This window comes from Oryx dammah, unplaced genomic scaffold, assembly GCF_014754425.2.
Source record: "Oryx dammah isolate SB20612 unplaced genomic scaffold, SCBI_Odam_1.1 HiC_scaffold_28, whole genome shotgun sequence".
NCBI lineage: Eukaryota > Metazoa > Chordata > Mammalia > Artiodactyla > Bovidae > Oryx > Oryx dammah.
This window is the reverse complement of record NW_024070212.1, coordinates 24859744-24873692: the sequence shown is the minus strand read 5'-3', so window position 1 is coordinate 24873692 and position 13949 is coordinate 24859744. Positions and strand designations below refer to the sequence as shown.

The 13949-nt window shown below is 42.1% G+C and overlaps 1 protein-coding gene across 3 annotated transcripts in view; it reads left to right on the top strand.

Moving 5' to 3' along the window:
• The window catches only part of TTF2 (transcription termination factor 2), a 48842-nt gene extending 36804 nt beyond the window's left edge, over nucleotides 1-12038 (top strand). The window contains exons 18-23 of one of the 3 annotated variants that reach the window (XM_040230945.1): nucleotides 798-968; nucleotides 3666-3724; nucleotides 4561-4711; nucleotides 6323-6405; nucleotides 8003-8077; nucleotides 11622-12038. In XM_040230945.1, the coding sequence (XP_040086879.1) occupies nucleotides 798-968; nucleotides 3666-3724; nucleotides 4561-4711; nucleotides 6323-6405; nucleotides 8003-8077; nucleotides 11622-11766 (684 nt within the window). In that variant the 3' untranslated portion in view covers nucleotides 11767-12038. The remainder of the gene's footprint in view (nucleotides 1-797; nucleotides 969-3665; nucleotides 3725-4560; nucleotides 4712-6322; nucleotides 6406-8002; nucleotides 8078-11621) is intronic. The other 2 variants (XR_005719364.1, XM_040230946.1) reach the window with 2 other exon arrangements.
• Nucleotides 12039-13949: the final 1911 nt, after the last annotated feature.

Genomic DNA, 13949 nt, shown 5'->3' with positions numbered 1-13949 from the left:
TTACAGTTACCAAAGGGGACAGCAGCGGGCTAGGAGGAGGAATAAATTAGGAGTTTGAGGTTAACATATTCATACTACTATATATTGAATAGGTAACAACAAGGACCTACTATATAGCACAGGGAACTAAACTCAGTATCTTACAATATCCTATAATGGAAAAGAACCTGAAAAAGAATATATATGGATATAAAACTGAATCACTTTGCTGTATGCTTAAAACTAACAGAACTTTAAATTACTTCAATGAAAAAAAGAGAAATGTGTTACTTTTTTTCCTCCTTGGCAGTTAAAATTTATATTATTTTCTCCTTGGTTATCAATGATTCTTTTCTTTATACTCTTTTGAACTTTTCCAGATTTTCTATAATAAGCATATATCGTTTTTACAAACAGAAAAAAAAAACTACTTAGTACTTGAAAATTTTTTTTATTTAAAAAGTTTTTATTGAAATATTTTTTTGAGGCATTGAAGTAATGTGTCTTTTTTTTTGGTAGTACTGTAAATTATGTCTTGATTATCAATAGCTTAATTAACTATTTTTCTAGCTGGGGCAAATAGAATAATCTCGTAGTCTATCTGGCAATTTTCTAAAAAGTTCCACTTTGGTTTATTTTTGATCTAGTGAGAAAAACTTGTAAGACTTCATTTTAATCTGGGTTTACTCACGGGGGTACTGATGGTAAATTACAAAACATTTTGCCACGTGCAGTGTTGAACAGTCAGCACTTTGCAAGTCCCATGGCTTGCTGCCTCAGCCGCCCATTTGCTGTGTCCCCTGTCTGATTCTGCGCAGGCCCTGGATCCGACGGAGCTGAAGAGTGAAGGTCTGGTCCTCTCCCTGGAGGAGCAGCTCAGTGCTTTGACCTTGTCCGAATTCCACGACTCAGAACCGTCTGCCTCCGTTTCCCTTAATGGCAAATGCTTCAAGACGGAGCTTTTTGATGACAAGAGAGAGAGCACCAAGGTAGTATGATTACCTCTATTCTAGTAGAAAGACTTCAACTCCTCACATATTTCTCTGAGAGCGCTGTATTTGTCCAAGTGGGTCCAGCCATTTGATGGCAGAGCTGGAGCTACCAGATGTTAGCTGGTCAAATTCTCCCTCTAGTCCTGAATTCTGGTTTCATTTCATGAACAGAACTGAAGTGGGCTTTCAGAGAGTGACTTGGGCCCACCTCTCACATCAAGGCAGATTTCTGGCATGGATTCCTGGGGCGAGAGTCTGTCAGGCTTACACTGGCGACGGGGCCTGGGCAAGTGAGCAGTTTGTTTTGGGAAAACCACAAAGACCTGAGCCTTGAGACAATGTCTTACGTCTGAGCGCCAATTGCTCTCCTTTGTTGAGAGGCTTCAGTCTGCCAGGTTTGATTGTTACCAGCCTTCTGTCCTCATTAGTCACTGTATTCCCACGGGAGCTGGAGAAGAGAATGGCAAACCACTTCAGTATTCTTGCCTTGAGAACCCCATGAACAGTACGAAAAGGCAAAAAGATAAGACACTGAGATGCTTTTGAACTGCGGTGTTGGAGAAGACTCTTGAGAGTCCCTTGGGCTGCAAGGAGATCCAACCAGTCCATTCTAAAGGAGATCAGTCCTGGGTGTTCATTGGAAGGACTGATGCTAAAGCTGAAACTCCAATACTTTGGCCACCTCATGTGAAGAGTTGACTCATTGGAAAAGACCCTGATGCTGGGAAGGATTGGGGGCGGGAGGAGAAGGGGACGACAGAGGATGAGATGACTGGATGGCATCACCGACTCGATGGACATGAGTTTGAGTGAACTCTGGGAGTGGGTGATGGACAGGGAGGCCTGGTGTGCTGCGATTCATGGGGTCGCAAAGAATTGGACATGACTGAGTGACTGAACTGAACTGAGGAAGGTCACTGCCAAGGGAATGGTGTTACTAAGAGTTACTTTTAATTAGAGTTTTAAAAATATTTACCTAGGTCTTCACCATCAGTAACTGATGAGAACATGAAAAGGGTACCCTATGTGGCCAGGTTTCAGGCCTTGGCATCCTCAGTTAGCAGACGGGTTGAAACCTCACATTCCTAATAATCTGTGTTCCTCACAACTTGTCTGATACTCAGTTAATGATTCACAAGCCTTCTTAATGTGAGCCCATTAATCATAGTTCAAACCTCTTAAGGTGGTTTCACGTAAGGAAGGGAGTTTGTTTGATAGCACAAACCAAAACTCATACAAAATGTTATTAGAATTAGTCTACAGCTCACAGACCATAAATCCTGCTCTCCCACTGCATTTTTTTTTTCTTCAAAATACCTAGGGCTAGGTTTTTTATGTGGCAATTCAAGAACTTTCTATAAGTTGTCAACTTTCTGATTTCTGATAACTTTCTCAAGTTGTCAGAACACCAGGCACTTCATGTACGTGCTTTTTAAATTCCTACTGATTCAGAATGGTACAGTCCTGTGACTGTCTTCCTGCCCAGTCATGGGAATGTTTGTTCAGATTGGAACGCAGCCCCACGTGGGGGCCTCTACAGGTTACCACTAACGTCACAACAGCATAGAGGGGAAGAGCTAAGCGTGTCTCTGTTGTTCTGGCTCAGCTCCTTTTACCCATGAGGAAGCTGAACTCTTCCCTAGGAGTTTCAGGGTGATCTAGCCCTGTGATGGCAAAGTAGGAATGCTGCTCATCTCCTGGTTCCTAGTCTAACGCTCTTCCTCCTCTACCACTCTGGAGATGAACTCTAGGCCTCTTAGAAACTTTAGAAAGGTCATTCACCTTAGCAGTCAGGAAGAATGAACTCAGTCACTCTTTGAAGTCCTGCCCATGTGTTCTTACTGTCTGATCCTTCATTGACTTGAATGTGCCCTGAGCAGTTTTGGATAAATTGGATATTCCAGGCAAGAGTACTGGAGTGGGATGCCATTGCCTTCTCCGAAATAGCCAGGGAGCTTGTCGCAAAGCTTGAGCAAGTGTTCCTCAATCTGGAAAGGTTTTCTTCAACACCATCTGCAGCAGGCCTCAGACCGGGTCAGGCTCTTTTACTTTCTCCTTCTGCAAATATTAGGATAGTATCTTCCGTGGTCCTGCAGTGTGCTGGGTGCTAAGGGTGCAGATGAACCAGACACACGCCAGCTCTGCCTCCTTGGAGCATCTCTGGCCTTGAAAGCAAGAGATAACTAATAAGCAATTAGTATATAATTTATAAAAAGACCATGATAATAGAAAAGGTGTATAGTCAGTGGGCACCTTGGATTGGGGAGGACTTCCAAGAAATGACATTAAGCTGGCACCTAAGGCTGTTCTGAGCAGAGGGAACAGAATGGACAAAGATGAGACAAAGCACAGCTCAGTGGAGGAAGAATGTTGGTATCACCCAAGCATCATTTGGATGTAGTGAGGGATAAGGCTGGAGATGTGAGAGGAAGTGAGAATCTGAGAGGTCATTGTAAGGAGCTTGGGCTTTATTCTCTATGGGAGGCTACTGGAGGGTCTTCAGTCAGCGAAAGAAAATAAGAAACTGGCAGTTTGGAAATAGTCCTCTGGCTGCAGAAATGAGAGGGAACCAGAGAGGAGTAATACTTAAAGCTGAGAGGCCCTAGGAGAGACTGATTCATTCATTCAGGGGAGAGAAAATGGAGAAAAGCAAATTTGCTTAAACCTACTTATGTTAATTCAACCTTTTCCCAGATTTCATCTCTGTTGGCAGAATTGGAGGCAGTCCGAAGAAATTCAGGGTCCCAAAAGAGGTAAGTGTGTTATTTCATTGTCCAAATGTTGCTTGTAATTATGCAAGAAAGTTGGATATTGTGGATGGTTATAAGTCTTAGCTTTTTATATCAAGGAACTTGAGTCACACTCAGCAGAAAGTACTGAGGTTGCAGCACAAATTCCCTATGATTTCTAATTAAAATATTTCTAACACTGGTTGCAAAGGCAATCCTTGGAGGACCTAAGTAAGCTGACGATCTGAAGAGTGTTTAAGAGCAGAGAAGAAGCATCTTAAACAAAGCCAGACAGTAACAGAGGGAGATGGAGGGAGGGGATGTGGTCAGACCGGGAGCCCCCACAGTGCTGGGCGTGTTCCTGAGCTGGGGCGGGATGCAGGAGGTTCAGTCATTGTTTGTTCTACTTTACTCTGTGTTACTCACTGCATTTGTAGATCAGAAAGATTTTGATCTAAACATGTAAAACTCTAATTAAAGCACACCACGGGGGGAACAGAGAAACCCTAGAGGCTTATGGTTCTGACTGGCAAGGGGAGGGGCCTGTCCTCCTTTTCTGCAGGAGGACAGACCTCCTCTAGCTGAGAACTAGGCCCCCAGATAATTGGAGGCTGCAGCCGTCACTTTAGTTTCACCACCACTTTGTTCTAACTTCATTTCGCACAAGGTAGGTTGCAGACTGGATATAGAAATAACTGGGAGCATTATAATCTTATGTCACCTAAGTGTGTACCCTTAGGTATCCGAAGGCTTTCCTTCTTCCACATTTGATAACTGAGTCGTGTGGATAGCGGGTGTTGAAGTCCTGCAGATGAGTTTATTTCATCTGCATTGGTTTTCTGTTTTCTCCTTTCTTCCAGTGTCATTGTCTCGCAGTGGACCAGCATGCTGAAGGTTGTAGCCTTGCATCTTAAGAGATGTGGATTAACTTATGCCACCATCGATGGCTCCGTCAACCCTAAACAGAGAATGGACTTGGTAGAGGCATTTAACAGCCCCAAGGGCCCTCAGGTACGAGCTGATCACAGCTGAGTTCTGTAATTAAGAGCAGATTGTTCCCGATTACACAGAAAATTTTAACATAGCTCATTTGAAAAGTATTCATAGCTTTGATCCCTCCAGGTATTTTTGATTCTTTTGACATTTATCAGGGGTACATATCAAAGTGTGAAAATACTCTAAGAGAATAAAATATGAAGGTTAAAAAGAGTAAGGACAGAACTGGTTAGGATCAAGAAACTTTGTGGAAAAGGCAAGCCTGGAAGGATGCGTGGGATCTTGATATGAGAAAGATGGAGGGAAATGGGAGAACACTCAGTTCAGTTCAGTCCCTCAGTCATGAATGACTCTTTGCAAACCCATGGACTGCAGCATGTCAGTCTTCCCTGTCCATCACCAACTCCTGGAGCTTACTCAAACTCATGTCTGTTGAGTCAGTAATGCCATCCAACCATCTCATCCTCTGTCGTCCCCTTCTCCCACCTTCAATCATTCCCAGCATCAGGGTCTTTTCCAGTGAGTCAGCTCTTTGCATCAGGTGCCCAAAGTATTGGAGTTTCAGCTTCAGCATCAGTCCTTCCAATGAATATTTAGGACTGGTTTCCTTTAGGATGGACGGGTTGGATCTTCTTGCAGTCCAAGGGACTCTCAAGAGTCTTCTCCAACACCACAGTTCAAAAGCATCAATTCTTCAGTGGTCAGTTTTCTTTATAGTCCAACTCTCATATCTATAAATGACTACTGGAAAAACCATTGCTTTGAGTAGACGGACCTTTGTTGGCAAAGTAATGTCTGCTTTTTGATATGCTGTCTAGGTTGGTCATAGCTTTTCTTCCAAGGAGCTAGCGTCTTTTAATTTCATGGCTGCAGTCACCATCAGCAGTGATTTTGGAGCCCCCCAAAATAAAGCCTCTCACTGTTTCCATCTATTTGCCATGAAGTGATGGGACCCAATGTCATGATCTTAGTTTTCTGAATGTTGAGTTTTAAGCCAGTTTTTTCACTCTCCTCTCAAAGACATGTAATTATGGATGATGGGAATTTAGGGCTTCCCTCGTGGCTCAGTGGTAAAGAATCTCCTGCCAAGGGGGAGACTTGGGGTTGATCCCTGGGTTGGGAAGATCCGTTGGAGAAGGGAATGGCTACCCACTCCAGTATTCTTGCCTGGAAAATCCCATGGACAGAGGAGCCTGGTGGTCTACAGTCCACAGGGATCACAAAGAGTCAGACATGACTGAGCAACCAAACCACAGCTGAGTGATTGGCAGGAGAGTCATGGCAGTGGTGGGGGACTGGCGGATTAGACAGTATCTGGTTGATGGAAAGCGTATTGAACTGACCAGCCCCAGTACTCTAAATGGTAGTATTCATATATTTGGCAGGCACGCAATTAATGTCTTGCGATTGATTCACCAAAACAAGGTTAAATGAGAATCTTCTCAAAGGTGAGGCAGGGAAAATAGCATCTCAAAGTTTCGAAACAGTGCCTTTATGACTGCAGAAGGAAATTTGATAAGAACATGTTGCTTATTTGTATTGATCTTGGTATTGAACCTGTGACAGGAGGAGTGATGCTTATGAGACCAAATCTGTGTAAAGTGAATGGTGTGCTTCCTTTTGAAGGTTATGCTAATTTCTCTCTTGGCTGGAGGTGTCGGTCTAAACCTGACTGGAGGAAACCATCTTTTTCTTCTGGACATGCACTGGTAACAATTATGGATTTTTCTTGAGTTGTCCCTGCATCGCAGGGAGACCAGAGGGGCAGTAAAACCTGACCTCATAATGAGTGTGTTCCTTTCATATTGTGGAGCTGCCTCTGTGCATACGTGTGTATAGATACAGATCAGAATGGTGTAGGCTGAGTTAATGGCCCTGTATTCCTGACCAAGGAAGGATTCAAATGACTATTTAAAATAGTTTGTTCACTTTATTGTTAACCTAATGTCTGTTTCCATGGAAACTGGGAGTAGGGCTTTTTCTTATGGCTAAGAGCTACTTCACTCAACGAAGAGTTTTATCTCTTCAAAACACCGTATTTCAGACATACTTGTTGACATCCAAGGAAATCTCAGCATTGGCAAAGAAGGAGAACCATTACTCCTAAAGGAAAAGGCAAAGAAAATTTCTAATTATGTTAGATACATGCTTAACACATAGCCTTGGACTCACCGCTCATAGTGTCAACACCAGGAGCATAGCAGCGTCCTTCTTAGATACGAAGCAAATGATTCATGTGTTGCTAGGAGAAAGTACCATAATCTGTCCCAGTTTTGCTTTTTCAATGATGCCAGTTAGGGATTGCTGCACCAGGCACCGTTGCCAGGGATTGTCATTTGTTCTCCAGGCAGCCCAGATGGGCACAGACAGGCCCACCTGTTTTTATCTTCCTGGAGAATGTGTTTAGGTCTTACTTGGGACCCCTCCCACCCCCATACATGAGGAAAGCAGAATTGGAATCATGCTGGCTTCTGAATTGGAGAAATGTTATTCAAGTTTTTAAAGAGGTAAGATGAGAAACTAGTTTGGAATTGAAAAGGAGAATCTAGAAAGAAGGAAACAAATTAAGTCTCCTTATTTGAATCATAGAAAGTTAAAAGTTGAAAAAGGCATTAGAGGGGACTTTCCTGATGGTCCAGTAGTTAAAAGATTTTGTCTTCCATCGCAGGGGGTGTGGATTCAATCCCTGTTTGGGGAGCTAAGATCCCATAAGCCTTGCAGCTAAAAAACCAAAACATAAAGCAAACAGTATTGTAGTAAGTTCAATATAGACTTTAAAAGTGGTCCACAGTTAAAAAAAATCTTAAAAAAGATAAAGGCATTAATGATCATTTGCCAGCCCTCTGATTCCCAAGCCTTTTAGGTTATGGTTAGATGACTTGCCCAGAGTCATCCAGCTAGTTAATGATTGGATTTGAGCATCACTTTAGCCTCTGTTACCTATAGTTTTCAGCTGATGGTGGTGCTAAGAGTTCCTGTTGGAGGCAAATCTGAGCCCAGTTTCTCATGAGAGGGCAAGAAGACATCTGGGAGTCTCCAAACCCCACATAGACTAGAACAGAGATCTACCAACTTTTTCTATAAATATTTTAGGCTTTGCAGATACATAGGTCTCTGTCACATATTCTTTTTTGCAGATTTTTGGTTGTGAATTTTTTTTTTTAACAAACTTTTAACAAGGTAACAACTGTTTCAAACTCAAGAGCCATACAGAGACAGACTGCAGGCTGGATTTGGCCTGTGGAATTTGCCCGCCCCTTGTCGAGGATGTCAGTTCCCTTGAGCTCAAAACCTGTCTTCTCACAGGAATCCATCACTTGAAGATCAAGCTTGTGACCGAATCTACCGAGTAGGACAGCAAAAAGATGTCGTCATACATAAGTAAGTATGTAAAGGTCTCCTGGGGCCAAGATCTGCTCCTGTGAAAATCTTTCTTGGTCGTGTTTTAACAGAATGTAAAGTATTTGGTGGTCACGGTACTGATGGTTTTTGTGGGGCTCATCCTCCTTGACACTCATGGTCAGGAAGGGAACACAAGCAATTTGGGGGTAACCTTGGAGCTGGTCCCTGCAGAAGAAAACTTAAGTACAATGATGAGCCTTATCTCAGTCAAGGCTGCCCATGAAAAGACCCTCCTCTCTCTGTCTTTCTCTCTCTTTCTTTCGCTTTTATTTCGACATAACTTCAGACATAGAAAAGAATGTAGGAATTCTTACAAAAATACCGCAGAGTTCTCGATTGTAAGAATAATACCAAAAGATTCCTGACTGCTGTGACATTTGTGTGTGTGTGTGTAAGCTTTTTTCTGGACCATTTGACAGTAAGTTGCAGACATGATGTTCCTTTACCTCTAAATACTAAAATAGGCACTTTCTAAAAACGGCATCTCTTACATAATCACAATAAAGTTATCAAAACCAGGATGTTAACAATGATGCAATACTATCATCTGATCTATGGACCTGATTCAATTTTGCCACTTGTTCCGGTGAGGTCCTTCTCAGCAAAAGGTCCTGCATAGCATTCAATTCTTCTGACCCTCTTGTCCCCTTTAATCTGGAACAACACTTCAGTCTTTCTTTGTGTTTTATGACAGTGACATTTTTAAAGTGCCCAGGGCAGTTATTTTGTAGAATGTCCCTCTACATGAGACCCTCCTCTTTTTTTAAAACAATGATAGAACCTGCCTTAACAGTGCAATCCAGCCCAGTTATGGACTGCTTTCCTTCATCTTCATGGCCAAGTTTCTTGAAGAATTAGAAATCATTGTCTGTCCTTACTTATTTCCCATTCATTCCTCAGCCTGTATGAACTGGCTTTCACCCCTGTCACGTCACTGAAGCCGCTCTTGCTAACAGGACCAATGAATTCCAAAATGTGCCAAGTACAGCAATTGTATCAGTTGTTCTGTCTTTAGCTCTCTTCTCTCTCTCTTTGTATGCACCTCTCTCAATAATCCTATCTACTCCAGCAAGTCCAAAATCTATACCATCAGTTCCAAGGTCTCCTAACCTTCAGGCCCAGATATCCAAATCCCCACAAAATGTATGAATCCAGGTGTCCACATCCGCACCCATTATTCATTTACTCATGGATTTATCTCATTCACCTCAAAAAAATGAATACCTATTAGGCTTCCCAGGTGGCTTAGTGGTAAAGAACTCTCCTGCAATGCAGGAGACCTGGGTTTGATTCCTGGGTTGGGAAGATTCCCTGAAGAAGGTAATGGCAACCCACGCCAGTATTCTTGCCTGGGAAATGCCATGGACAGAGGAGCCTGGCAGAATGTAGTCCATGAGGTTGCAAAGAGTCATATACGACTTCACTAAACAGACAACAAAAGTGGGGAGTCCCCCTATAGCAAGTACTGTTACATGCTCCAGGGACTCACAGTACTACATACCGAGATTGTTTCTCCCTACTTCCCCCTATCTGTTGATTCTTCTGAATTCCTTATCTTTGTGAATAGTGCCAGTATTTTTATCGAATCATGGAGCCAAAACCAGACTCCAGCTTCTTACTTTTCACAAACCATGTCCATTCATTTTATTTCCTAGATCTTTCTTATAACCATCCCTTTCTTCCCATCCACTGCCATTTCCTTCTTTCAACTCTTAAGCTTCTTGGCATCACAGGAATGGTCACTCATGATCCAGCCCCCACCAGTCTCCTGAACTTCTGTCGTTGTGGGACATAGTGTTTGACTTTTGCCCTGGCCAGATTGGATGACCTCCCCAAGCATACCATGTTCCAAAACTCAGCAAAGGTTTTGTTTCTTTTTTTCTAAATATAAGTGGTTACTTTATAGCTTAAACATGTAATCATACTCCTGCTTCCTTTGAGGCTCAGATGGTAAAGAACCTGCCTGTGATGTAGGAGACCTGAGTTAGGTCCTTGGGTCAGGAAGATATCCTGGAGAAGGGAATGGCAACCCACTCCAGTATTCTTGCCTGGAGGATTCCATGGACAGGGAAGCCTGGTGGGCTATAGTCCATGGCATCGAAAAGAGTTGGACAATTTCTCTATTCCATTCATTCTGTTTTTTCTTTGTTGTTATTTTTAGTTTTACTGACGTACAATTGATTTACAGTGTTTGTTAATTTCTGCTGTATAGCAAAAGTGGCAGTTATATATATTCTTTTTTATATTTTCCCTTATGGTTTATCACAGGACATTGAATATAATTCCCTGTGCTATACCGTAGGACTTTGCTGTTTATCCATCATATAATAGTTTGCCTCTGCTAACCCCAAATTCCCAAGCCATCCCTCCTCCACCCCCACCCTCCTTGGCAACCACAAGCCTGTTCTCTATACCTGTGAGTCTATTTCTGTTTCATAGATATGTTCATTTCTGTTGTATTCTAGGCTCCTCATATAAGTGATATCATGTGGTATATTTGTCTCTTTCTGGTTTAGTACAATAATCTCTAGATCACACATGTTAGCCATGGTTTTATACCTGTTCCCATTCCCTGGGATGCCCTCCCCACTGTTCCATCTGGCAAACCCTTGCTCATCCTACAAGTCACATGAAGAATTAACCCGTCAATGGGGTCGTCCCTGAATAGCCCAGACAGACTTCCTTTCACTCGTCTTGTACAGCGGACATATTTCCATTAGAGCAGTTCCCAGGGCATATCACTATTCTTGCTGTTTATTTTCACATCTCTGTCTTGTGTTCTCTGACTGCACGAGCATGTTCATCTCTATGTTCTCTGGCATGGTGCATGGCATATAGTGAATCTCCATCAGTACTTGTTGATTGAGTGAAGAAAGGACCACAGTGGCATTTCCTCAACTGGTCAAACCTGTTTTCAGTGTGAATTAGCCATGAAATAAGACACTCTGTACTTTAACCAGTACACATATTCCTAGCAGAAGCCTGATAGCTTTAGACCTTCTGACCTTCCCAAGGTGGAGCTTTTTGTGTGAAAGCTGGATCTCTACAATTTTTATTTTTTGGGGTTGCCATATTCCCTGGTGGCTCAGTTGGTAGAGAATCCGCCTGCCGTGCAGGAGACCTGGGTTCGATCCCTGGGTTGGCAAGATCCCATTAAGGAGGGCATGGCAACCCACTCCAGTATTCTTGCCTGGAGAATCCTCAAGGACAGAGGAGCCTGTCAGGCTGCAGTTCACGGGGTCAGAAAATCGGACATGACTGAGTGACTAGGCACATATCTCTTGTGATTCTGGCGTTTCTCAATTATCTCAGCTTTGAAAAGAAATAAAAAGTCAGTCTGAGTTCAGATCACTTTAAACGGATGTATATATTTAGTCTAAGTTGTTTAGGTTTAGTTATTAATCAAACCTAAGGAAAAATAGAGGAAGAAATCTCCTTTAAAAACTAAGCATACATAGAAGGTTGAATATTTCTTTAGATATGCTGCTTTGGGGTTTTGATTGTTTGCTTGTCTGTTTTCCAGATTTGTCTGCGAGGGAACAGTGGAAGAGAAGATCTTGCAACTCCAAGAAAAAAAGAAAGATTTAGCCAAACAGATTCTATCAGGATCTGGAGAATTTGTCACCAAGCTCTCCTTGGCTGACCTCAAAGTCCTTTTTGGTATCTAACTTGCTGTTTTTCAAGCTCAGAATAGTACCACTGTTGGTTTGTACTAGGATCTGGGGGGAACGACTTAACCCTGGTCCTTTGAGCTCTCCTTGGCTTTCAGTTTCACCTTCAAGCCTGATGCCCTTCTCTAAGCGAGGATGAATCATCATGTTAACCAGCTAGTTAACCAGTCATGTTAACCAATCAGCATATTAAATAAAATCAATAAAGTACTTTGGGTAAACAGCCCTGGGAGAGTTGTACCTAAGCTTCAGTAAAAACTTAAAAAGCCCTCTGTGCCTTTTTCTTCTCAGCTAATGGGGACCCCGTGTTACTGCCTTTTCTAACACAGACTCCCTCCCATCTCTTCAGTTCCTACCAATAAGGCTACTCCTATAACCGTCTCTTCTAGACCATTTTTCTAGATTCCACATATACGCATTAGTATACAATATTTGTTTTTCTCTTTTTGACCTACTTTACTTTGTTTGACAGTCTCTAGGTCCATCCACATCTCTGCAAATGACTCCGTTTTGTTCCTTTTTACGGCTAGCATCCCGTTGTGTACATGCACCACATCTTTATCTGTTCCTCTATTGACGGACGTTTACGTTGCTTCCGTGTCTTGGCTGTGCTGTTGTAAATAGGCAGGACATGGAAGCAAGGAACACTGGTGTGCATGTATCTTTTTGAATTATGGCTTTCTCTGGGTATATGGAAAATGGGAGTGCTGGGTCACACAGCAGTTCTATTTTTAGTTTTTTAAGGTACCCCCATAGTGTTCTCCATAGTGACTGTCTCAGTTTACATTCCCACCAACAGTGCAAGAGGGTCCCCTTTTCTCCACACCCTCTCCAGCATTTATTGTTTGTAGATTTTTCAGTGATGGCCATTCTGACAGGTATGAGGTGATACCTCATTGTAGTTTCGATTTGCATTTCTCTTATAATGAGCGATGTTGAGCATCTTTCCTTGTGTTGTTGGCCATCTCTATATCTTCTTTGGAGAAATATCTATTTAGGTCTTCCACCCATTTTTTGATTGGATTGTTTGTCTTTTTTTTTTTTTTGATGTTGAGCTGCATGAGCAGTTTGTGTATATTGGAGATTAACCCTTGGTCCATTGCTTTGTTTGCAGACATTTTCCTCCCATTCTGGTAGTTGTCTTTTCATCTTGTTTATGGTTTCCTTTGCTGTGCAAAAGCTTTTAAGTTTAATTAGATCCCAATTTGTTGATTTTTGTTTTTGTTTTCATTACTCTGGCAGGTGGGTCAAAAAAATCCTGGTGCTTATGTCAAAAGTGTTCTGCCTGTGTTTTCCTCTAAGAGTTTTATAGTAACCATCTCTGTATAGGCTGAGCAGAAGTGGGTTCCTACCTAATATGTGGTTGGGTAGTATTTGTATTATTGTATCATTTAGAATTTGATATCATATCATTTATGTTATATCATTTTGTGTTGTTACTTAGTATTTGTGTCAGGTAGTTTAACATTTGTATTTTTATAGTATTTGTAGTTTTACACATTTGCGGTATAGAAGCACTTAGTCTCATTGTTATATTCAGTTTACTGAATCATATACTATTTGTATTATCATTGGCATAAATCCACTAAATATGTTTGACGTGTAGCAGAGATAATGCTTTGTGTCCACTAACCCCCATGTCTCTTTTCCTCCTGACTACCAGAGACTACATTTCCTATTCTTCACTGCGGTTACATGGGTCGTGTTACGCAGTTCTGAGTCAGTGGAATGTGGAGAGAAGCGATGTGTAGGTCATTTCTTATCTGCCCTTCTAAAACTTTGCATATGATTCTTTGTGTTGTTTCTTTTCTTGCTGGCCCGCTGAATACAAACAACTGCAGGGCCCTCCAGCACTGTGGAGCCACTAGATTAGAGGTTTTTAATCTGCTGTTGCCCGTGGGCCCTTTGGAAGACTGGTAAGCCTCAGTTCCTGAATGACAGCAGAACAAAGCCTTCCAGTGCCTCCCTTCCCATCCCAGCTCACCTACGTCGGAAGTCGGACTATGACATAAGCAAGCAATATTTTTTTTTTTAGCTGTGAGATTTGGGGATTGTATATGTAGCAGTTCGTATCCTAATTAATACAAACTCTTTGAGAATTTTCCTTTGGGGAACTATTCAGATTCCCTTCTTCCTGTTGGCAGTCATTTTCAAAACACTTACTCTGCAAATTTCTGCTG